Here is a 25,930-nt window from a genome sequence, read left to right as displayed (position 1 = left end):
TACTAATGCGACTTGATGTCAGGATATGTACAACGTTGTGTCATTTTCATCCTCTGCAAATTCTTACATGGGAATCTTGTGTATGTTTGTACTCAAGACCACATAACCCGAGACCAAACGTGGTCTCGAGACTTGAGTACCATACAAGTATGTTGACTAAATTTAACAGAGATCTCTAGTAACGTTTGCACCCCGGTTTCTGTTAAAAACCATTGTTTTTTTTAACTTTCTATATCATGGAAAGACAGGATTTAATGATTAAATGAATGGATAATGGCTGCAGCATGCACAGTAAAGGTCGCAACTTTACCGTTGTCATGATTTATATTGCAACCACCACACAGAATGTGACTATTTGTTGATTATATCAGCTGAAGGAGAGCAACATTAACACAATTTCTATGGACAAACCCCATTTTGTTAGTGAGATAGTAGTGGTTTCAGGTGTGTAGATTAGTAATTTGCAATAAAGAGCAGAGCTTTATTCCTCACCAGGGGGAAACACAAACAAAATGCACAGACACTAAGTTATACAATCGTTTAAGGCAAAATACAACGTTTTCCCAGAATTGACAATGACAGTCTGAAACCTTATAACAGTTACAATAAGTACTTTATTGGTTCAACAGTGCTGCCAGCGCCTGACAGATAAATAGACAGTTCTGAGTAGATCTATTTACAGCTTGCTCAGAGACAATACAAAGTGTCCCTTATAGATATACATCGTGTTCTTTTAGTGTCCAGTATAACGTACTTTGGGCTGGTTTTCCTTGTCAAAGCATATATGGTCCCCCATTGAAAGATGCCGGGAATTAGGCTGTGTGTCTGTGAAAGGAGCCCTATTAAGTTTTGGTTTGTTAACATGTGATGTGTTACATGTGCAAGTTGTCAGATGGATGGTGCAGCAGTAGTTTAAGTGAGATTAAGCACTCTTGGTTTGTGTGTGCCTGACAATTTTATATACACTAGATAAATTCAAGCTATAATATAAGAGGGAAATTGACATCTGATAAGACTGTACTCCAGTCTTTGAGTTTCACACTGAGTGAAATAAACTTTACACTGTATATGCAGTTACAATCAGTTACAATCTGATATTTCATCCTCTTGGTGCGTACTTGTTTTGCATTGCAGAATTCTTTGCCGGAAAGTACAACATAGTGTGGTTTCATAGATGAGTGTCACTTCCTCATTTCCATTGAACCTTTCTGTATACTCATCACTGGACAGTACAGCTGTGTACACATATATGCATGCTCACACATATCCAACTTGTTTCATTCGTTCATAAAAGCCACAAAGATTCGTTAGACACAACATACGATCGTAAACCAGCAAAATGGGCCCATCCATGCGATGGATCCCCACTTTAGTTCGTATTAAGATTTATTTAAGTATGTTTATAGCTTTGCTCTTCCAAATCTATGTTTCTTCCTGTGCAGAAGTGGAACGATCTTTCAAAAATTCCAAATTTAATCCATATCTGCCTTATTTTATACACTATTTATAATAAAGAGGAGTTAGTCTGTCCTCTGTTCTTCTGGCTCTGCTGATCTGCATAGATAACTTAAACAGGCAAAGTAGATGCTGATGACACCATTCTCTTAGTGATGGCTCTTTTTATCCTCACAAACAATTTGAGGGCAGTAAGACTTGCTCTGTTTGCCGTATCTTTCCACCCCCCCCCCCCCCCCCCTTTATCCCTGATGAGTCCTCCTGAAGCTGCCATTTTACAGCAACAACACTTTGTGGTGTCATTTAAATCCCAATCCCCGCCCCCCCCCCCCCCTTTTTTTTTAGCTTTGTTTCAAGCGTTTTGTCTCTTTGTGTCTGTGACGTTTCCGGGGATTCACTTCAGGAGCGATATGTCGTCGGCGAAGTCCCCGTGCGGGTGGAGGCAGCGGGCGAAGCGCCACTGGCACACCATGAGACACAGCGGCAGCATGAAGAGAGCGCAGATGCCCGCCATGATGTAGGCGATGGTCATGAGCGTGGACTCGTCCGTCTGGGGGATGTTGTAGCCGCAGTCCTCCAGGTCGACGCCGTGGAAAGGGCCCTCCACGGAGGCTGTGCGGAACTCGTCGTGCACTGGGAACAGGATAGTAGGATTCGATTGTAAATATGAAGGGAAACTTAAAAAAAAATCCAATAAATCAAAGATGTACTGCAAATATGCTCTGCTACTGTTTCCCTCTTCCCTCCATCCTCTCTTCCTCACCATGACAGGTGCTCACTGCGAACCCGATGCGCTTCTTCTCGCGGTCGAACACCACGTAGAAGCCCTCCATGATGACCGCCCCCATCACTGTACCCGTGCTGGACTGGGACACAGCAAACTTATAGCAGTCCTCCTGGGCGGAGGCAACATCCTCCACCGGCCGCAGGTATTGCTGTTTGCGGAAGAACAGTATCATATTGAGCTATTTCAACAAGGGGGTGATTGAGACACACAAGCACGTGCATGCTGGAAAGAAGTTCTCCCCCCCGATCACTGGACGTCTCTTTTGTTGTGCCTCCCGGAGCTCTGTGATGCGTCCCAGAGGAGGCCCGCCCCACACTTTGTACACCACAGCTTCATAAGACACAATGACATGCACAGTAACTGAGTAGTGTGAAGCACATTGTGTGTATGAATCAGATTTCTTATGACACCCATGGGGGGGTAAGATGGAAGTGGTGATAAAAAGTGAAGTGGTCATGAATGTGTTTACTGAGCATTCCTAAAGGTGACCTAAAGGTCTCGCACGCTGCCATGGCAGACCGTACTGGCAGGTCAGTAAAAAGAACTGCATGCTGGATAAATGCCAAAAAGTTTCAATAGAAATTGTGATGGTATCACATGTGTGTCCACAAGGGAGCACTCACAACTTCTCTCTGCTCAAAGCTACATCCAGTACTTGTATACTATAAGTTCAGCAACTTAATTAAATACTGTAAGTTATGGTACATTCATAATATACCCAGAGCATTGTACATTGAATACCTTGTGAAGAGCTTCTGATGTAAGTGTTTGGTAAGTCAAAAAAAGTGCCAAACCTGGATGTTCACAACATGGCTTCTGAAACTTAGTTTCAAGACTGAAATTGCAAATATTTGGACTTTAACTGCACCAAATCTCTAATCGTGGGGAAAATTATTTCAGTAAAATGAAGCCGCTTCCAATCATTTGGACAGAATTCAGATTTCGGGAACTTTTTTTCTTTTTCTTTTTTAACTGCAGGTGGGTTCACGAGCTTTGAATCACCTGTGGGAGGATGGAGATCTTGAAGGACTGGTTGCGATTTTCACTCATCAGGTAGAGGGAAATGACTGGGAAGATGTTCCAAGGTGTCGTCCCGGCCTGCCAACACACCAGCTGCTCCCCGAGCCAGAACCCAGAAGGAAACTGTTCGGTCTGATAAACAAGGGCGAGAAAAGCATCTGTTCATTTTCTTTCGTTCCATCCGGGCCAGATGTGGGACATCAACAGTGACTTCACATATAAGACATACAGTTCTATTAGTGTAAGATAATGTTTATTTTTTAGAATGTGATAGATGTCAAGGATCCATGATGAGTTTTTGTGTTTTGGCGCTTCCCAATCCTTTTTCTTGAACCATCCGAACAACAGATAGTCAGAAATAATCTGATTACTGACCGAAGAAGCTGCCTCGATGGCCTTGACTGCCGCCTGGAAAACCTTCCTGGGTAGCCGGAGGTTGGTGGTCCCGCTGTCCACAATACTCTTATCGTAGTTGTACTGTACAAGAGTGAAACACTGACAGGTTACAAATATCCGCAACACTTTTCTGTGTTTCGCTTTTTCAGAGACTCGTCTTACCTCTTTACAGTCCATGTTGAGGTCTTGTCCATTTACTTCAATACGGACGATGATGACCTCGTAGTACCACTCCCTGCGGATGGGCGTGTACCAAAGCGCCCCGACATACAGCGACGGGTCCACACCTCCAATGATCTGAGGGCAGAGGGGGAACCGTTAGAATCACCATTGGTTCAAAGTATGGATGATTTGTGTGTGTGTGTGTGTGTATGCGTGTCTCACCATGCTGCCGCCAACTGTCGCGCTGCCGAGGGAGTAATTCTGGGTGAAGCCGGCACCGCAGAGCTGGAGGGAGAAGAGGTTGGGGACGGCAGTCTGTCGAACCAAAGAGTCGAAGAAAGGCTCCAATGTCTCGTCAGGCTGTCAACCAAACACAGAGACAAACAATAAATAAGGCCATACGTTTAAGTTTCAGTCAACCACGTTGGGCTTTCTTATTATCATCAAATCACCAGAATTATATCACAATTATGCAAAACAAAACACGAATGTATTGCTGTCACTTCTCTCTGTCTCACCACATCAAGGGTGTCAAACACATTTTAGTTCAGAGGCCACCTACAGTTTAATTTCATCTGGAGTGGGCTGGACCAGTGAAACAGTGCTTTGAATTTAGACTTTAATGTTTTTCATTACTATAGTGCAGTACACATGATGGAAATGTCCATATTTTCACAAAACCAAACAATTTCTACAGATAGTGACTACAATCTACAGTGAAAAGTTGAAAACACTTCTCCTATATGCTGTTGCATTATGGAGGTTTTTACAAACTCTCCCTGACAGCATGGATTTGAGGCTCGTTTGGCAGCAATGAGGTGGCTGCCTTGCAGCATCACTGACACCTCAGCTCATGTCTCACATCATACACACTCCCTCTTTATTCTTAGCTGCTCAATTTGAGATCAAGTGTCTGATAACGTTTATCAAATCTAATAAAGTGCAGTCACTCGTTCTTCAGTAATATAAATAATGACGTAATATAAAATCTGCACATGAACTTAAATGTTTTATCCAGCCTAAACCTCACAATTTGCAAGGTTTTTAATCAAATTCTGACAACCTCATTAATATTGGTTTTTTTTTGGTACCCTGGCAATATCAGCATAGGCAAGTCCCAGGATTCCCTCCCAGTTGGATCCGTTGATGAAGAAGCGGTCTGACTGGGTGATGGCGGCGATGTTGGCGCGCAGTGTGGCGTTGGGACCGTGTGGGACGGAGACCAGGTCGATGCCGAGCTCGCCTTCCCAGCGGCCCTGAGTGTAAGGAACGTAAACACTCCTGCCCAGGTCGCGATATGAACTGGAACTGCGGGGAACACAGAGGGGAAGAGTTTTACCGGCCAGCCTCAGACAAAACCTCGGCAGCACTTTGCTTTGTACTCACAGTGAACGGCGGTAGTATCTGCGAAGGAACGGGTGAGCAGCCGCCCCCACGGCGAAGTTACTGCTTCCTGTGTCCACCAGGATATTCAGCTAATGAGTGCAGAGAGAGACAGGGAGATTTATACCGCCTGCAGAAATCAATAGCTTTGTAAGAACGTTGCATTGGACAGATTGATTATATTCCCTCTCCAAGGGGCTACTTTAATCCGTTTCTCCTCTACTTGGGAGAGGCATGTCCATTTGTAAAACTATTTTTTTGTTTACTGAGGACTATTGCTATCTTTATCTATTGTACAGTTTTCATACACAGAGCTGAATGTGCAGCTCTACCAGGTCTGTTTTTTTTTTCTCTTCTGTCCTCATTGGAGTCTAACTAGCTCCACAAAAATAAACGTCTGAGTTGTTTGCGTGATCCCTGACAAATCTTTGCTGCTCATTCCACAAATGCATCTTTCAATCCATCCGACTTCAGTCACAAAGACGTTCACACCCGCTAACAGTTCATCTCATAATGTTATTGAGATTCGCACACAGGCCCTTCAGCCAAATCAAACCTTTCTTAAAAAAAAAACATTTATGGAGGATAATGTGAATAAATTAACAAACTAACAAACACAAATCTGATGACTTTTTGCAGACAAATGTTCACAGTTTCTGTAATTGGCTCACTATTTACAGCTATACTAATAAAGATCTTAATAGTTTCGTGAAAGTTGTTGCAACATTCGCAGTTTTCAAAGTGTGGGTACTCGAAGTACTGTGGTTGCATAACACCGACAACAGTGAGTTTTTCCCCATTAATGATGAATCCAAACTTTGAATCCATCTCCTCGCCATAAAAATAAGGATACGGTGTCATCTTTGATTTTAATAATTTTTTTTAAAAATGTATTTGACCTTTATTAACCAGGTTAAAAACCCATTGAGATTAACAATCTCTTTTTTTCAAGGGTGACCTGGCATCAATCAATACATTTTCAGATGTGTGACTCCCAGTAAAAACTACATATTAGATTAACCTTCCTCCACCATTGACCTGCTGCAGGTGGCTCAAGTACAATCAAAGCTCCACACGTTTCCTCCGGGCCTTACAGTCCTCGTGGTTAGAATTGTTTGTGCCGCGAGACTCAGATGACTGGAGGCCCATCAAAATGCCCATTTGCAAGTAACACAGATTGCCTTCAAGATATTTAAATGAAAGTTAGGACAGGCTTTTTTGTTTTTGTTTAGTTCACTCTTGTATTCAATTTCGATCCCAAAAATATATATATATATATTAAAAAAAATTGATTCACAGTTGGAGAACTTTGACTGATGGGCTTAATTTGTACCGAATGTGATTTCATTAAAACTATAAATTTAGGTAGGTTTTCAATATTTGACCATTTATAATTCCATCATTTATTAATCTGTGCAATTTTTCCACTTCATCCCTTGAGCTCATTGCTGATCACATGAGCACGTCTGCTGCTCCCCAGTTTCTGCCTGCTTTTTGAATTCCTCACTCAAAATGATATCAGTTGCTCAGAAAGTTGGGTTTCAAAATCGCACGGATTCCTCTCGTTAAGCTGTTTCTGCTCATTCACAACAATGACATACCTCCATAACATAACTAAGCTTTAGAACCTTGGTTTGTATCTGGATGGTTTAAATTCAATATTCTTTATGTTAGGGTGTTCGGTTCTCATCTTGCTTGTTTCATATTTTTTTGTCATTGTAAATCTTTTTTAATAACCTGCAGCATGAAGGTGCAATGCTTTACTAACAGTGATAGTTTCTCTTTACTCTGAGCTATTTACTGACACATGATCCCCCCCCCTTTTTTAAACAAATATAATCCACTTTTTTCACATTTTGATAGTAAGAAAACAGCCAAAGCAACATTTTTACTGCCGTTCCTCTTGAACACAATGAGCAGTTTTCTTCACCTCGCCCTGTTTTTCATCTCTCAGACCTTCTCTGTATATCCATTACTCTCTCCTTGTATCGTCCTGCGTTATTTCCTCTTGACCTCAGTGTCCTTCTCCGTCCCCTCATTGTCTCCACTCTCACCCTCCCTGCCAGCCTCTCAGGTTGCCCATTCTACTCCCCCCTTCTCCCTTTATCTCCTGCTCTCCCGTCTGCATCTCTTTGTGAGTATCATATTTTGCACACTCAGTCAAAACAGGGACAGCATGTGTGAATGGAGCTTAGTGGCAGATGCCAATGAATCAGGCATACACCATACTCACTGTCTGTGCATTGTATGTCACAAGTTCCATTCAGAAATTTTTATTGCCAAAGATGAATTTTAAGACACAGTTGGACGGGTGAAAAAGACAGACAGTGCGACAGACATAACAGATAACCAGGGCCACAGCAAGCTGTTCAATAATGGATCAGCTCTTTAAATATCCACACAAGTGCTGCTGTCTCAGGGGCCGGGCCTGATAGCCCAGAATAAATCCTAACATTGTCCACTTGATTTTTTTTTTTTTTTTCACACACTAACACATGCACACGGCATGTCCACATCAATGTAAAAAAAAAAAAAAAAAAAAAAAATCTCTACAACTATTGCTATGAACCTCAATGCTGTTGACGCACTGCATTCCTGTTGGACTGAAATTTGCTGACTACCGAGGATAGGTCTGTTTCTATCTCAGACACAACCTGAGTCATTAGGCTCTGCAAACACACACACACACGCACACACACACACACACAAACTGAGGCTGTATCCTGGCACACTGAGACCCCCCCGTGTTTCCCTGCACTCTCCATCTTCCTGTCCTCCCTGGCAGAGTGTCTCTCTGTTCCAACCATTAAATTTGCCCTTCTTCGTCACAACAGAAATGCGAAAAAAAAAAAAAACGGTTACCAGAACACAACGCAGCCAAAAGACGCTGCAAAGTGCTCAGAGTCATTTCTGCATGAATGCCAGGGGTTTCCATCATGTCTCTTCATTACAGCCTTTAAGTTTACGTTGCAATGAATCATGCAGTACTCGCACAAAGTTTTTGTAGGCAAACAAACCATGCGTTACATTGCACATGCAGAGTTGAGATTAGCTTGAATCAGTCCTCCTGGGACAGATCTGTCTCCATGCTCAGTGCGCACATTTGAAATGAATGGTTTGCAGACTTTTGCAGAATCCTGCACCATTTGTACCTCCTTCTTTGAGGGCAAAATAAAAGGCCATTATTGTTCCGTGTATTGAATAATAGCATTGCAGATGGTATTCAAAAGTAATTTTTTTTCAAAGAAAGACAATTTATAATTTAAGGGGGGGGGGGGGGGGGGGGGGGGTTAATGTTTGAAACCTGTAAAGTATGAACAAATGTTAAATATAGATGTGTGTCAGTTTTGGGAGTGAGGTTATGGAATGGACTTAATGATGAACTGAAAAGGTGTAATTCTATGTGTTTTCAAAAAGCGTTTAAGCTGTCAAATAATTAACGGTTATGCTGCGAATTGTTTAATTTGATTGTGAATTATTATTGGGAAAGTGATTTCTAAGTTAAACTGTCATTTAGTTTTGTATTTGATTAGTGGTTTTACTTTGTAATCCTTAGATGGTACATGATCGGAAAAATAAGACAACAGGCTTCGGCCGATTCCCTTTTCGGTTGCTGGACAGTTTTTTTTGTAATGATGTTCTTGTTTGCTGTTTTGTACAAATGCAACTGAAATAAACTAAACTAATTAATTAACAGATTTCAAAAAGGACATCTATGGCGCGTGTAAACAGATCATCCATCCAATTCCTCCATCCATCTATTGATTGTACCTACTTTTATAAAAATCTGGGGTCACAGACAGAGACTATCCAAGCAAACATACCCTGAACAGTTTGGGTAGTCATTGACATAATTAACAAATGAAACAATCGCACAAACAGAACATATTCATACCTAATTCAAAACCAGACACATATATATTTCTGGAGCTCATGTATGAAAGTAAAGTACATAAATTGAATAAAATAGGCATTAAGTTCGGCGATAGGAGGAACTTTCGCATTAAAACTGTCTCTACTGATCTTGGGTATCAAATTGTATTAGTACATCCTGTGCTAATACAATTTGTATGTGCCTGAATAAAGAAGTGGACAAGGGATTGTGAGTATTTTGAAGACAGAGCATACTCTTCTCTTCACCCTTACAATGTCTCTCTTGGAGTCTTTGAAGCAATCATTTTGAAAGGGAACAATAATTTATGAAGAGGCCTCCTTGAAAGCCTGCCTAACAGGAAGGATACCTGTGAATGGGAAATCCAAGGATAGATCTTTGAAGATGGAAGCCTTGATAAGTACTTGCACATCAGCTAATGCAGTTTCATTATGAGTCTTTGAGATGGTCACATGGTATCACCAACACCTTTTCAATATATTTATGATAATTATGCAAATGTATGACTATTTTGTTCAACTCAAGCTTTCATCGATTTTGGACATGCAAATGTCACTGGTAAACGGGAACACTGAATTATATGGAGGTGGTATTGATACAGACTAATTTGATGATGTGCTTTTTGTCAGGTCTCTACAGGGTTCAGCTATTTGAATCATTCGCAACCCAGCTATTCACACATTTCTGTGACATGTAATGTACAAAATGTGCTATTTCAGCTATATTCATAAAGAAAATGTCCTACTGCAGTTTTATTGATATTCTTTTTATCCTTGGTCCCACCTCGGGCAAATTGGATGTTTCCTATAGCTGCATTTATATTGATTACAAGAAAGGTCAGGAGTCACGGGGCTGGTTCTGCTCAGGCAGCCAGCAGATGGATTTCTGGAATGATCAAAGGTCATGTAACACCCTGTGGCCCATAAATAACTAACACATATTCATTTGAGCAAATCTGTACCAAGGAAAATGAAATGTATCATAACCAGATTGACAGCGAGTGCAGATCCATAACTGCTGCTAGTCCACGACCTGTGAGCTATGATGTTGCTATCTGACAGGCTCGTTAGCACTGATATGAGCTAATGGCTAACATGCAGGTGATGCTAACTCGATTCTGCAAACAAATGAGGCGTTGGCGACGGTATGCTCTCTACCTAGTGTCCATTCTAGTTGCTCACATGTTCCTCACAATACTTTTTTGGGGTTTGAGAAAAATGAATGCCCTAACCGCAACGACATCATCTCTCTTCAACTCTTATCGTTGATCAAGATCAGACTCAATAGTCCATCCGGTGTCGTGACAAGTAACATAAACTCTGCAGCACAATACATGACTATCTTTGAGGTGTAATAATATCAGACTCAAGTGATGAGTGCGAATAACATTATTAATATTGGTGTAACAAGTACAATCATATTAAGAGTGAAGGCTCTGAGGTTTATACGCCACACCAAAACACATATATTAACAAAACATGGAAGGTTTCTTTGTATTTTGTTTGTGTTATTGCATGTTTGGTTCATTTTCACGAAAATAACTTCTTATTCTTAAATGTATTTAGCTCACTGAAGCTTTGTGTGCAACCATCTTGGAGCTGTAGCTGTAAAAAATAAATATATGGTGCAACAAAAGGTTAGAAATACGCCTGTAAATTGATGTGGAAGCAAAACCTCCATTAGACTATAATTGAACAGACATCTCTAGTTTGAAATTCTGTACTTGGATGTCACCAGGCTATGTTGTAAATGTCACTACTTGCTTTAGTATCAAATAAAATATGTCTGCGCTGGGACACCTTTATGACTAAATACTTGTTATCTTGGATTTACGGGGGAGGAGCAGGGGACTGCAGTTGATGTGGAGCCAAAGATCTTAAGTTGGATAAACTGATATTAGAAGATGAATGGATGCCACTTCCAATAGGGGCCCAAGAGTATTAATGTTATAATACATACGTAGGTTAATATGCAACACTCCATATTGAAACACCAACTTGAACACACGGTTAGAAACATGGCTAAAGCTTGTACCTTTAACCATCTGAAAAGACAACAAGCAAAAACATCTGGCTCACGATTTGGATGCTGACATAAATCTTAATTTCTGCATCATCCAAGTCAGTGGATAAGACATTAGTCAAACTAAAAAGTCAAAGTCTTGTTTGGGTTTTTTTTTCTTTTCAAAGAGGTTTCTGTCATTCATCACGATTACACTTATTATCTAACAAACTTTGGTGTTCTCAGTATAGTGTGGTTAAAGTGCTCAATTATATGATCAGGTTGGTTTAAAAAAAATTTTTGGTGCAATAAAAACAAAAACAAAAAAAAACCATGAAATATCTCAACCAATCCCTGCTTTGACTGACTAGTAACTTTTGATAAATTCAGGCTGGTGCTACTGTGTAGATCAGGTCAAACTTATTTTCGTTTTCGCCCAATTTCATGTTGAGTGGACCAGGCTGGTAAGACAGTGCCATAACCTGTAAATTTAAACTTTTAAAGTTTTTCTTTGTTGTGGCACAGAGTATATGTAATGGAAATTATTGCTTTTACAAAACCAAATAACTACTACCGAAAATGACTAAAAAGTCAACAGGAAGCCAATTTTGATGAAACCTTCTGGTGCAATATACAGAGAAATGTCGTAAAAACGTCTATAGCTGTTGCATTAGGGATATTTTGACAAACTTTCCCCGACAGTGTGACTTTGAGGATGATTTGACAGCAATGCAGTCTCAACCTTTCATGGCAGCACCAGCAATATCTCAGCTCAGGTCTCAGTGTTGTGTCATGTCCACTACTCATCAGAAATCAACTTCTTCTTTACAATTTTAACACTTTGCTTGGCACGCCCAATCGGAGCCTCTTGCGAGCCGGTTCTGGACCACAGGTCATATGTTTGACACCTCTGACGTAGACTATGGTTACCTTTTCCCAGTAGAAAAGAAGACACTGCCTTTTTAAAATAGTAAAGTCTCCTAAAACAGAGTGTTGCCTGTCAGTGAGGAATGACCTCAGCTAAGTGTGAACCAGACAGATGCACCTTACTGTTGTCATATTAATGCAGGACCCTGTCAGCTCTTTCTTCTTGCTCTCTTAAACCCCAGTAACACTCTTTTCTTTCTCTCTTATCTTCTATCGAGTTTCACCCTGAGCCGCCCCATCCCTCTTCCTTTCCACCAGGCGTGTCTCCTTCAGTGTCTCCCTCCAATGTCTCCCTCTGTGAAGCAGCCTGTACACCGCAGCTGCACCCAGCTGGCAGTCCTCACTCTGCAGAATTAATGGTTCCATTATCTGGCTGTATCATTCAGTCCTTTCTCTCACTTTCACTCCACACACTGGCACACACCCCCACACCCACAGGCCATCTGTCACTGCAGGGCCATCCACAGTACCAACCGGACAGACAATATATTTAAAGTACTTTTCTGTCAAGTTCAAGTGTGTTATTAAATGGCTTCAGGTGGCATGTGCAGTGACATATGTAGGGAGGTAGAAATGTCATTATAGTTAATACATAAGTGATGCTTTAATACATTAGAGGGCCCTACAATGGGCAATTATTGAGAGGTAAACAGTCACTGCTGTTTAAAGTATTCATGTTACTTCTATGTAAATCCTGGTGATATGCCTTGTGTCTGAATGGTGTTAATGAAATAAACTTGCCTTGATTAAAAGTCAGGACAATCTCATTCATCCAAGAAAGGCTGGCTACTGAAAGACTATTGATTTTTCTCGGCACCTCCTGGATTATTCTCATCTGTTTGAAGTCATGTGACATCAAGGAAAGAGAAGAAGACGTGCTCATCATTAGAATAAAACCTTTACCTTCTGCGGTGGAGAGCCCACGGCCATCTCCACGTAGTATCCCTGTCCGGACTTCCCACGCAGGTTATCGATCATGTCCACAAAGCTGACCCGGCTCGCGGCCGCTCCTCTCCGCCGCCGCACCGGGTATCGGTCCGGGGAAGCGGAGGCGGCGGCGGAGGGCGGCTGGCCGGGGACGCCTTGCCGCAGTGGCATGCGGATGGCTGGAGCCAGGCCCGGGGAACCGGGGGCGGATTGACCGCTGCTGAGCAAGCCTAAAGCCGTCCATATGAAAAATCCCGTGGTCAACCAGCGAGGCTGCAGGCTCGACGCCTCCATGATGAATGACAATAGCTTTTTATCTTTTGGTGGGTTTGCTTTGCAGTTTTCTTCACTTTGACAGCCAGAGCGCAGCGGCGCCGGAGAGGACATCAGGTAGCGAGGATGCTAAAATGACTGCTGAACCCATGACGGCTAAACGCGGAGGTCACTTTATGTCTTCTTGCTGTGACTTACAACGCAATGATTTAGACACAATATGCTACAAAAGTACCGAGCAGACAAAAACAGCTTCCAACGGATGCCAAGCGGCTCTCATATTAAAGCCAGGAAATCCTCGGTGTCACGGATAATTTGATACGACGGGTGAATTACGGGCTCCCCGCGCGCGCTCCGTGCACCAACAAGCCGCAGGCCCGCGTCGATTTCTCCGCGCATCGCCGCGTCAAACCAGCGCAAACGGCGTCAAGGACCAAACGCAGGGCCGACAGGCCGTCGTAATCCGCATCCTTACCCCCCCTCTTCCCGACCCGTTCACTCTGTTCCCCGCCTTCCAGCCTTTCACCTCCTCCTCCTCCTCCATCTACCCCGCCGCATCCTCCCAAGCAGCGCGTGTGCAAGCGGAGCGCATCCCGTAGTCAAGAGTGCGTCGCGCCAGACGCACGCAGCGCCGCGCGAGCTTTCAAAGTAAGAGTGCTAAGCACGCGCTCCAAAATGGCAACAAAAACTATATTATTATTATTATTATTATTATTATTATTATTATTATTATTATTATTATTATTATTATTATTATTGTCGTTGTTGTTGTTGTTGTTGTTGCAAAACGTTGGTTATTTAGATGATTGAATCGTTAAGCTGATGATTAATCTGTCTGTAAGAGCCAAACAATGTTATTCAAAGTGAGAGATCTTCCACCTGCGAGAAAATGAATGAAACAAATTGCTATTGTGAATTGTGTATTATGATTTTAGAGCAACATTGTTGCAGCTTTCAGATGTTTTCCCAAGTGGCCTACAAGTAAAAGGATAGATGAAAAGTAGTTTTCTTTTATGGAAAAAGGTTTTTAAAAAAGCCTTGGGGGAAAGAAGTCATTTTTTATACTGGTATATTGAAAATATACAGAAATGTATTTTGATACATTGTGTTGCGGCTGTATTTTGTAGTATAAATTGATACATTTGTAAGATGTGTATTTGGCATTTTATTTGGATGTACATTTTGTGACCATCACTGCTTACAGTCTTACATGCTTACTTTTACACACTTACACTTTTACACATTTACACACTTACAAACCTTGCAAACTCTTACATAATTGAACCCTTATATTCTGGCATAAATACACACCTACATTGTTACACGCTTAACATTTTACTTTAGTAATCCCTCTGGGGAATAATTTAATTTATTAATCCCTCTGGGATTAATGAAGTATTTCTATTCTATTCTATTCTATTCTGAATGTTTCATAAATTAAGATAGATAAGACAGATTAAAACAAATATAAAATCTATATTTATTATTATTAATAATTGCTGTTATTATTGTTGTACTTGTCATTCTAATGTTATTTTTCCCATATTACCATTAGTACTAGCATTACTGTTTTATTGTCTTTAATTGTAAATGTTCAAAATAAAGATATAACAAATCAAACTATTCTATACTTACACACTTGTAAAACTTGGTTCGAATGAAAACAGCACAGAAGCAGAAGAACTGGAGTCCAGGAGTAATCAGAGGTTAATAGACAAAGTGTGGTATCCTGAAATCCCCTGACAGAGCGTCCAGAACATACCGAGCTCCGTAGTTCCTTCAACTCGCAACAGCTGTGGAGAAAATCTCATTCTTGCATGGTTTTAAATTCAAATCTGTAAGGTCGTCTGCAACTGTTGTTATTGTTTTTGTTACGCTTTGATAAAGCATATCAAAGCAAATTTTATTTCTGTACATTTCACTTATAACGTTTTGAACCACTGATATTAACCATGGTGCAACCATATGTTTATATTTTCCAAAATAAAGACCGCACAATTCTAAAGGCAGTCAGTTAACTTGACAGTGGCCCTGCACTACATTTAAGGATTGTGTGCTCTCAATGACTTGACTTTTTCTGTCTTGTAATGTCTTCCCCCCCCCCCCCCCCCTGTCACGGATTTGTAAACTGATACGTCATTACCAAAATGTGGATTAACACAAAAAAGTCTTGCACTCCGAGCTCACATGGTCTGTCTTTTTAGCTTATATTTTTAGTTTGAAGACAGAATCACTTTAATCTCTTCCTAAGTACATACTTTCAAACCATATCAACACAAAATAACCAAATGTAAGAAAACAAAGATTTGTAGGGTGACACATGGCTGACCTTTATAGAAAACACTCTTCATTTCAATGAACTTATGACAGGTTTGTCCTCTCTTGCAAAGCTCCTGCACACTCCCAGTAGGATGGAAGATGGATGATGGAGGTGGGGGCAAATAAACTGCTACCATCTTTCGTCTCCATGGTAACTCCCGCAGAGTTTTTATTATGGTGGAGCAGTTCCACCATCACTTGGTCTGGACCCTGCTGTCCTGGAAAACAATAGAAAATGAGACGATTGCTTTAAGGATAAAATTGATTCATGTTGACTGATCTACTTCATACCATTTGACTAATAATTAATAAAAATGATCAGCATGAGGGTGAAGTTGCTTTTGAGAGGGCTTCCATTTAAAGTTTCTCTCCAGTAGAAAAACTATTTAATTCTGCTCGAACTGATCAGAAACTAAATAGACTTTTGAATTAAATCGTATAAATCTAAATGGTAACTTCTCACCGACTGAAGTCTTCGAGGCGCAACTCATCTCTGCAGGTGCGTTCGTGAGAGGCTCAGATCTGCCCTCTGGTGGACACCATGCACCTAGTGGGTTGCCTTTACACACCCTACACACACACACACACACACACACACACACACACACACACACACACACACACACACACACACACACACACACACACATGCATCCGAATATAAAGGTAAAGATATTGTGGGGTTTGGTTTTTATTATTATTTATTTATATGGGTTTATATGGGTTACACCCTGTTCCTAAGCCTTTTATATTTCTAATTAGTCTTCTTTGGAATGACAAAATATGTCTACACGAAAAAGAATAGTTTTGCGCTCCACATATATCTTTTTTTCATGTTTTCCTATCGAGAATCAAAAGGAAAAAAATGCTGTTCAAAAATTGGCATCCATCTGAACCCCAGATATCGCCACTCTCAAAATGTGAGATTTTAAGTCCTCACAGCAGTAATAAATATACATCCACACTTGAACATGAGCATCTTTCCTGCACAAATACTGCATATAGTCAAACAAGCATGAAATGCCCACGTACAATTCCTCATTTATGTAATATGTGCAGTTTTATAATACGCGGACTATAACCCACTGTGTAAAATATGAACCTTGTCTCTATTCAAAGGTCAGAGATTTGCTATCGCTAAGACATCAGCATTGTCACTATGTACCAGCTGATAACAGGGATACGGACATACAGTGATCTCATCCTGATTTCTTCAAGCCTAACAAGGAAAAAAACAACGGCCTATCACAGAGGGACTCTGTATGCATAACCACCACTCACCAAGTCTGGGGGTCTGGTGTCCTGAAGCCTTTAGCAAAGGGGTTGCTCGCAATTTTCAACTGTGTAATCTGTGAAAGTAAAGAAGTTACCTCACTATAAATCATGTGAGCTATGATGGCAACGATCGGCGAAGCCAAATGACGTGTCAGATTCCCACCCGGTGGTTCTGATAAGCGGTGACGGCCATGAACTGAGTCTCTTCGAATGAGAAGGAGCAAAAGTTCCTGTGCGCATTTAAATGACTGTTGGGGGCTGGCTCTGCATACACCACATGGAAACGCGGCTGGTAGCGGTGCATGGAGTTTAGGATCATCTGAGAAATGGGAAACAGGGGTCAAAATGACTTGGACTTAAAAAAACAAAAACAAAAAAAAAATTTTCATATAGCCTTTAACTTTAAAAGACATTGACTGACATGTCCATTGTCATCCAACAGGTTGTTGGTGAGCTTCAAAGTGTCGAAGGACACGGTTTGCTTCATCCACTGGGCCCCGCGTGCCGGCGAGTCTGGATGGAAGTGCATCCTGCTGGGTGCTGCCACATCTGCGCGCCCTGCCACCAACCAGGATGAGCTGTGGAAGGCATACCTGACACAAAAACACACACACACACACAAGCACATACACACAATATAAATCACATATTATATAGAATATTAATGTGAAGAACTCTTTACACTTATCAGACCTGTATCTTTTGTCATCAACAGAGATGAAGTCCATGAGCAGCACATATTCGGCAGAAGGATCCATCCCTGAGATCCGCACTTGAAATGTGGGAAACATCCTCCTGTGGGTTAGAGAACGTGTCAAATTCAAGAGGACTTCCATGTAAAATGTGTTAAAAAAAAACAAAAACAATAGAGCTTCCATCACCTTCCAGCTTTGGTCACGATCATCTCTGTGCCCAGCTGGTCGAACTGCTGCCACAGTGCCTGCATCTCCAGCTGAACTCTGACCCCGCTGACCTGGGGGGCCTTGGAGCACAGCAGCGACCCCCCGTCTGCGCAGCAGGGCATCGATAAGTCACAGCTCTGAGGAAGATGAAGCTCTGATAGGACAAAAGGCGAGGTGTCACCTCTTCCTCACAATTCCCCCCCCCCCCCCCCCCAAACATATCTAACCTGTAATCATCATTATGTGTGTTATTGTTTTTATTCAGCTCATGTGTGGTGATTCTGCAGCAAGCAAGTGAAGATTTGATTAGTTTTCACAACATATGGCTTCCCACCAACAAGGTCACGACTTAAAATGATGCAACATTAGATGCTTCTACAGCTTAAAATGTAATTTTAAGCATCACCGTCTAAACCACTATATTACAGTTATTTGTTTGTTTGTTTCATTTTTTTCAGAAAAACCTTTGAATTTAAATGCATTAGTCTTTATGAATTAGAATAAAAACATGGTGTGGAAATAAAGAAAAATGTCACCATCGTTGACATAATGGTCACATACTGAAGAAGCATGCATTTCTTTCTTTTACTGTAACAGAAAATGCAGTTTCCTTTCATGGATCTTTCTTTCTTCAGATTGAAACAGAAAATATATTACCAATAAAAGAAACATGTACATTGTAGCCTCGTGGGGGTGAATACGCAATTTCAGAAAAACAGGATGTGTTTAGACCAGAACATATGAGTGAGTTATTCAAGTGGAGATTAGCTATAACATTCAAATGTAAGTCTGATAGGTTTCTTTTTTTTCCATACAGTTTTTGTACTGCATTGTATATTCATTATGAATATGTTATCATGTTTGTTAAACAATAGTTAATCATGGATATAGTATAGATCAGCAAGTTCCCTCTCTGTGTGAAACACTCCTGCTAATTTTACCCCACCCAGGTCATGGTCAGGGATCAGGTCGCCTTGACATAGATGGTGAAAACTGGGTTAGTGCGTATCGCCGTCAGGCATTCTGCCTCCTGTCTTCCAGGTACTGGCGCAACTTAGTGCAACGTCAGTTTAAAGCTCCTTTCATGGTAAAACTAGCCTGAAGTCAAAGTGCAACAGAAGACAGGATGGGCGGTGACTCGAAGCATTCAATGAAGTGAAGGCCTGAGCTGGTATTTCAATGCCGCTTCAGTCTGTGTCTGGACACGACTTAGCTGATTAATGTTGATGCGTGAGATATATATTTAGCCTTCTGTGTTGTCTTTCTCTAATACTTTTGCTTGAGAGTTATTGAACTGCTTCTAGACTGGAGGAATTTACTTCTTATTACTCTTCACCTGACTGTAATGCTTTTTATTTTGTTGCTTCATATAAGTCTTTTTTGAGCAATTTGTATTTCCCGGAATTCCATTGTGAAAGTACATGGTCCCATTCACGGATGGCGATGGGTTGTGTTTCAATATAGTTACAGTATGTTTCAGATTTTATTCAAAATACACACATTCATAGAGTCCAGTAAATACATATTTCTACAATAAGTTTTGTTTCTTCACTTTATTCTTGATTTTTTCCCCCCAGAAAATATAGTGTTGTGTGTTTCATGCTTACATGTGTTTTCTACCTGGATTTGAAATCTTTACTTACAATGTATTTATTCTCCACGGGGATATTGGACTGTCCCATTCACTCATACGTTTTTAATGTTAACAAATACAGTATAATTGGAGCAGTTATATTCCTTTGCTGATATAGTTTTCAAACTTTCATAGTGCATACCGAATTGAGTGTGTTGTTTTTACCATTTGAGGCATAAATCAACACCTTTATATTCAATCTTTACAAACAAAAATGTGCAGGAAAATGTAAGACTGACCAAAATGTTAGGCTTTCCATAATTTCCGACCAGAAAAAGAAACTGAAATCTATTTGGATTTCTGTAAATATTTTCTACAGACTACTGAGTTGTACCATCCTACAATTTAACCTGCTATTTAGAAGACATAACCCTGAATGGGTTTTACAAGATGCATAAGATGTACGTTTTGAAAGCCAACATACAGCCACTTACATTGGACCACAATTTGGACAACTTTTGAAAACAGACACCAAATCTCACAGCATCTTAGTGCAATTGAGCACCTACCATTCATTCTTCCAGTGTCTTCACAGTTGGTGATGTAAACGTAGTTTTTGTTTCGTCCTCCGGGAATGTTGTTCAGCCCTCTTCTTGTATCAGTCAAAAAGAGACGCAGTGCCACAACTTTGCTTTGTAACCCCAAACTGACATTCAAAAAGAAAATCCCTCCATCGGGTGCTGTGGTGGATTTCAGCACAAATATCAGCATCAGTGCTTGTGGCCCAAAACATGCTGGTTTTATACACCAAGAAGCTCACTGGGGACCTCCAGGCCGAGCTCATCCATTACCATACCCACAGTGCCTGTGACATGCACTAATCACATCCGCATACACACACGCAGCGATGTTTGTGGAGAAATTTCTGCTCCATTGTTTTGCTATAGCCTCAAGCCTGAAGTGGTGCTTGTCTTGACCAAACCTTCACAACATTAATAACAACCTAATCAGCCTGGTGTTACTGGGTGTGGACAGACAGAGACAGCAAGAAACTGCTTATATTATTCATAGAGCAGATTTTCAGCACCTTACTAATTGGAGTGTCTTTTATTACATCGAAGATATTAGTAGTTTTGTTTAAGTGTTTGGTGTAAAAAATGTATGTTGCATCAGATGATATAAATTGGACTTACTTCCTTCACTGTGTGTGTGTGTGTGTGTGTGTGTGTGTGTGTGTGTGTGTGTGTGTGTGTGTGTGTGTGTGTGTGTGTGTGTGTGTGTGTGTGTGTGTGTGTGTGTGTGTGTGTGTGTGTGTGGTGCTAAAAGCAAGAACACATGCGATTCTGAGAGCTTAGGTTTGTCGGGTGACTGTGCTGAAGGCTGAAGCAGTGACCATGTAAAGTGTATTTGTTGCCTCCCCCCCCCCCAAACACACACACACACACACACACACACACACACACACACACACACACACACACACACACACACACACACACATCCCACACCCTATCTGTGATGGGCTGGTGTTGATCGCTTTCAGCCCTGTGGCAGGAAATAAAGCATTTTCCTTAATAAAGGACGACCAGGCTTATCTTTGTCAATACACCAGTTCCCTGCCTGATCAAGTCATTAATCACAGCTCTCAGTGGCACAGGCAGAAATACCTGATGTGCTATCAGTCTTAACTGGAGGCGATTGTACCAATAATATTGGCTATTCATGAAGGGCTATTCATGTTCTGTGTTTGAAGTCTTGTCATTATTTAAATGAAAATGACAATATATATGCTCCCTTCATGATCAATGACGACCTCTGAGTGTCCTGGGTGTCTATGTGATGTGACCCGAGGGGTTCAGTAATACACACATGTAATAAATAATCAAGATAATGAGTTAGGATTTATACATGACAACAACGTGTCACTCCTGCATCCTGCATCCTTACATTCAGCACAAATCATTTTTTTTGTGTTTTGAAGATTGATAATCATATCACAGACAATCTTCAAGCTTGTTTTCGCAGAATCTCCAGGATCTGAAACCAGATTGCAAGCAGAAAAACTAGAATTCATGCATTCATGGTTGTGAAACCTGTTTAATTTATTTCAGCGGGTTTTCACCGCCCAATTAGATCGGTGAGTGATCCGAACTGACAACATAATAATCTACAACTAGAACTCTGTTTCCCTGCTGTTTTGTGGAAAAGAAGTATATTATAAAGATCTGATCATATATTTTGACAAAAATTGAAAAAAAAGTCTTTAAGAAATAAACATTTTAACTAACATCAATCCATCCATACGTATACCGCTTCATCCTGTGCGGGTTTGCAGGGTTCTGGAGCCAATCCCAGAAACTATGGGTGAGTTATGAGTGAGGGCAGGATACTCAATTTAAAGTCATCAATTAACCTCATGTGCATGTCTTTACACAGTGGGAGGAAAGGCTGTCGATCCTTGCATTACCTTCAACTTCACAGTAGTGTTTATGATGAAGCCAGTTCATTTGTCTGCTATTCTTTAAAGAACACTGCCACCCTAGTTAATATATCAAGATGTTTTCTTTGCAACGTGAGTTCATTGGGAGGCCAATTTTGGCAGTTCGACATCCCAGGCTGTTTTGCTATTTACTCCTGTTAAACTAAATCTACTGTACTGTAATGTCCAGTACTTGTGTGTAACCACCATGCAATGGAGCACAACATTTCAGTTCCACTCCACAGACTCTTTGTATCTTCAAATAACTATCACCTCCTAAAAACATACTTGTGTATATATTATATGTAACTATGTTATTTTTCGACTGTTTTAAATTGTTATTTTGTGTATTTTCATTCCACTTCTTATTTTGCTGAGAAGAACATTCTGACTTTGTTCTGAAAAATTCTGAAAAAACAGTTTATTACTATTAGAAACACATCAATGATGCTGATTAACTATTTTCCTTCCAAGGAGAACTATTACAGTCATAAAGCTCAGGGTCACTTGGAAAGGTTTTGCTTGCTTTGGATTTGTTGGCATGGACTTATGGCTGAAGTTAACTGTGTTGTATCAATAAGTTTGAGGAGTCGTGATGAAAAGAAAAATGAGAATATGTCAGACAGCGTTGTGGTACGAACAGTCAGATGTTTATTGAGCTGTATTTCTTCAAAGCACTGTTCCACATCAGACAAGCGTTGTTACAGAGAGTAAAGCACTCCTGATAATTCACATAGTTTCTACACAAAATAACAGCATCTGGTGGTGACAAGAGAGCAAAGCATGTGTGTGCTGTGTGTGTTTCTTTGTGGTGACTGTCTGTGTGCTTGAACATGTTTGCATGAAGGTTTTTTTTTTTTTTATTTGGTGGACGAAAGATTGAGAGTCCCGCCATTCCATCGATCAATCAGGAAATGGCCTCGTTCATGGGAGTGAACGCTTCGTGAGGAAGAAAGGAATGTAAAGAGAGACAGAACAATCTACAACGGAAGCTGAGGTTAGTTTCAAGAACATGTGAGAGAGGAGTTAGTTCTTGGTGAAAGTAGTACTGACGATCGCGAACATGGCTTGCAGCTTCTCTTTGATATCATCAACCAGAGGTGTGAGCTTCGTCCTCAGGCTCTCGAGCTGCTCGGTATTGACGCTCTCAACCTGGCTGTAGGCCTGTTTGGCTTGTTCCTTGTATTCCTCAACGTAGGGGGCGGCCAATTCCTTCAGGCTCTCCACACGCTCTGAGATCTTGTTGCGCACGATCTCCACCATGGGCATAAGGACGGCCTTGGTCTCTTCCACGTTGGTTTGAACCTTGGCGCGCAGCTGTTCCACTACGGGCTCCATCTTGAGCTTCATGGCTTCCATGTCGGCGTTGTGCTTTTGCCAGTACTCTGCAACGATGGGCTCCATCTGAGCACGGTAATCATCATAGTGCTTGTCCAAGACCTGCTTCAGCTCGGCTTTCTTAGGCTCAAGCTGCGCCTTCAGATTTTCAATATCAGCGACGATGCTGGCACGCAAGTCGGCAGTGGCGTCAACAAGGGTTTTCACCACGCTGTCGGTCATGGGAGAGACGGAATTCTGGACAGCCTTCAAATTATTATGCATATCGTCCAAGCGCCGAGCAATGGCCACCCTAGGAGAAAAAAATATAGCCGTGAAAGTAAAGAGATGTGGTTAAATAAAGATTAAAAATACATGTGGTTGATAAATCAAGAACTGACAGAGATTTGAATGCACTGTGACCAAGCTTGCATAGAATTGGACTGACTGATGCAACTTCAGATATGCTTACTTATGCTGGCTGTATGGGGTGTCATCGAGCTGATCCAGAGCTCTCTTGGCGCTCTCCTTTATCTGAGTCAGGTATAGATCAGCCGCAGCACGGACATGATCCAGCTGTGAGGGTGCATCAGCCTGCAGGGAAGCGGCCTGGGAGCCTGAGATGACCAAGGAGCATACTGCTCAGTTAAAAAAAAAGAAGGTGCATGTACAGGTAGAAATATTTCTCGATGGAGGCTGTGTTCAATGCTCACCGACAACCAGCAAAAGGGCGAGAGCGAGGGCCACAAATTTCATGGTGGTGGGTCTGAAATGGAAAACAAGGCAATTGTTGTTTATCAGTCAGCAAATTTAAGCAAAATGAAAAACAGAAAAGCCACACTTCCCTCCTGAAAAAATGTGAATCCATCCCTCTAATGATGAATGAACCCCCTCACCAAAGCAGGTTTAAAAACGTTATAATTAAGAATGTCTTAACACATCCTCCTAAAGCACACTCATCCTTGAACTGGCCAAGTGGAGCCTGCAGTAAACATATGGCTGTCTATTAAAAGAGCCCTTAATCTGGGAAGATTAAAGAAGCAGTTTAAGAAGATAAGCTCTGAACTGACACGTAATCCTGTTTCAGGTTTTGCAGTGAGATGCAAGTCAGAATTAGCAAAATAGGCCATCAGGATTTACAGAATATCAATCAAGAGGCTCTCAAATGTAAAGGTGTCTCTTTCGACGAGAATATCAGCTCTTGTTTTAAAGTCACACTATAAAAACAAACGTTTAAATGCTTTTTTAAAGAGAAATGAATCCGACTTCACGAAAGATTAAAACTTGAGAAAAAACAAAACAAACACATTTTTCTGTCTTTTTCTTCAACCACCCAAGTTCCTGTCGCTGCTGTGTGCTGCTGCTGCTCTTACCTGGTGGAGTTGGTGACGAGACTGAGGAACACAGAGGAGAACAGGCCTCTTTATAGTGGCCCAGCAAGGGGTGAGTCCATGTGGGGACGGGTGGAGGGAGGGCATGAGAGGGAGCTGTGACGGCTGTGTCTTCGTGGAGGTGGACCTCAACCCCTCACCCACCTCCATCAGCAGGGATGGTGGGGGGAAAGGGGGGGGGGGGGGGGGGTTGATAGTTCAACGGTCACCCTGCTGAGAGACACATCACACTGCAAAGTTACACGGCCACAGAATTACACTATCAGGCACACACATCAAACTTTGAACCGGTTTCTCTTTGTCAGATGCAGGCAAACTTTCCATGTAACTGACATTAAATGGCAAAGAAAAGTTAGTGTGGAAGTGTGAATATTACAATGGTAGGAGTGTGTCTTATGACATAAAACTTGCAGCTGAGAGATAGAAAAGCAGGATGAGGATGGTATAAATTGAGGTTAAAAAATTATTTATACAAGAATGCCAAAATTCCTTTGACTCCTGTGTAAAGATATACTTGGTAACAATTGTAGTACAAGGTACAGTATCTAGAACAGGACATTTAATTTATAGTGGTCGCTCCCAACTGGAGAGCTGCCAAGAACAAACAAGAGTAAACAGAAGACAGTGACTTGATGAAATCAGCTCTGAAAATAGACTGAAGTCCTTAAATTGTGCCTAAACGAAAACACAACTATGTATGTAACACTATGCAGCAATCAGCAAAGTACGAGGAGTGACTTATCCATGAATAAACACATTCGTCATCGGTGAGTATGAGAGTACGATGATTAATGGGTCAAAGAGTGTTGTTTGTTTGTTGTACCATTACCGCTGGACTTTGTTACGGCTACATGTGATTCGAAGAATTTGAAGGGTTGCAGTATGAACTCTATAAAACAGACACTGAAGAATTTTTCTGTTTCATTTCGATTCACAGTGAAAGCTTCCCGACCTGAAATGACAACGACTGATGCTATAAATGCAGCCATCGACCTCGCAGGCCGCACGCTTTTGCAGACTGAAATTCAATGCAATGTGGTTACAGGGTGCAAGTTAATAATTGTTATCTTCAGCCAGTAATAGCCACATTTTGAGTATTATGTATGAGTCATGACTATCAAAAATTGCTATCATCATCATCATCATCATCATCATCATCATCATCATCATCATCATCATCATCATCATCATCATCATCGTTGTCAATGTCAGCATATAGAACCTGCATCGGCTGATCTCATTTAACTCATTACTATTAACAATTTAAAACGTTTTTGTTTGGTTTTGTTGATACAGCACTATAAACTACCTTTGATTTAATGGACACTCCAACTCATGGGAACAGTCTGCTTGAAATGCAAATGAGAATATTGATATTTAAACTTCAAAGACATTATTTTGCTTCAGCTTTATGTTGGGATTGTTTTTTTGGATGTTCGTCAGAATTACTT

General features: G+C 41.1%; 3 protein-coding genes across 4 annotated transcripts; all 3 read right to left on the bottom strand.

Annotated features, from left to right (window-relative positions):
• Window positions 1-1,817: 1,817 nt before the first annotated feature.
• On the bottom strand, window positions 1,818-13,698 carry bace1 (beta-secretase 1). Of its 2 annotated transcripts, XM_080514972.1 has the most exons (9): window positions 12,927-13,698; window positions 5,207-5,295; window positions 4,912-5,128; window positions 4,043-4,180; window positions 3,821-3,955; window positions 3,638-3,739; window positions 3,245-3,394; window positions 2,219-2,390; window positions 1,818-2,088 (listed from the first exon to the last, which is right to left on the bottom strand). In XM_080514972.1, exons 1-9 carry the CDS (start codon window positions 13,335-13,337, stop codon window positions 1,850-1,852), a joined length of 1,653 nt encoding a protein of 550 aa, XP_080371098.1. In that variant the 5' UTR covers window positions 13,338-13,698; the 3' UTR covers window positions 1,818-1,849. The 2 variants fall into 2 exon arrangements, with proteins under 2 accessions (XP_080371098.1, XP_080371097.1); XM_080514971.1 differs by having other exon boundaries at window positions 3,638-3,955.
• Window positions 13,699-16,679: 2,981 nt separating this feature from the next.
• On the bottom strand, window positions 16,680-17,841 carry LOC308140634 (T-box transcription factor TBX1; the record flags this gene model as incomplete). Its single annotated transcript, XM_080510486.1, has 6 exons — window positions 16,680-16,710; window positions 16,824-16,891; window positions 16,981-17,136; window positions 17,239-17,410; window positions 17,511-17,612; window positions 17,699-17,841. 6 exons carry the CDS (start codon window positions 17,839-17,841, stop codon window positions 16,680-16,682), a joined length of 672 nt encoding a protein of 223 aa, XP_080366612.1.
• Window positions 17,842-22,797: 4,956 nt separating this feature from the next.
• On the bottom strand, window positions 22,798-24,479 carry LOC308140625 (apolipoprotein A-Ia-like; the record flags this gene model as incomplete). Its single annotated transcript, XM_080510472.1, has 4 exons — window positions 24,462-24,479; window positions 23,802-23,854; window positions 23,561-23,705; window positions 22,798-23,401 (listed from the first exon to the last, which is right to left on the bottom strand). The coding sequence occupies exons 2-4, from the start codon at window positions 23,842-23,844 to the stop codon at window positions 22,798-22,800; spliced, it is 792 nt and encodes a 263-aa protein (XP_080366598.1). The 5' UTR covers window positions 23,845-23,854; window positions 24,462-24,479.
• Window positions 24,480-25,930: the final 1,451 nt, after the last annotated feature.

Source organism: Blennius ocellaris, assembly GCF_963422515.1.
Source record: "Blennius ocellaris genome assembly, chromosome: 2".
In the NCBI taxonomy this organism is placed as follows: domain Eukaryota; kingdom Metazoa; phylum Chordata; class Actinopteri; order Blenniiformes; family Blenniidae; genus Blennius; species Blennius ocellaris.
The sequence above is the reverse complement of the archived record's forward strand: the minus strand, read 5'-3'. Positions and strand labels throughout refer to the sequence as shown.

Bases quoted from the DNA above. Each gene is read 5' to 3' on its own strand.
- bace1 (XM_080514971.1), bottom strand. From the start codon at position 13,337: ATGTCCTCTCCGGCGCCGCTGCGCTCTGGCTGTCAAAGTGAAGAAAAC. The intron at 5,129-5,206 runs GTGAGTACAAAG...TGTTCCCCGCAG, and splicing joins AGATACTACCGCCGTTCACT to TTCCAGTTCATATCGCGACC. The intron at 3,395-3,637 runs GTCAGTAATCAG...CTTGTTTATCAG, and splicing joins CCATCGAGGCAGCTTCTTCG to ACCGAACAGTTTCCTTCTGG.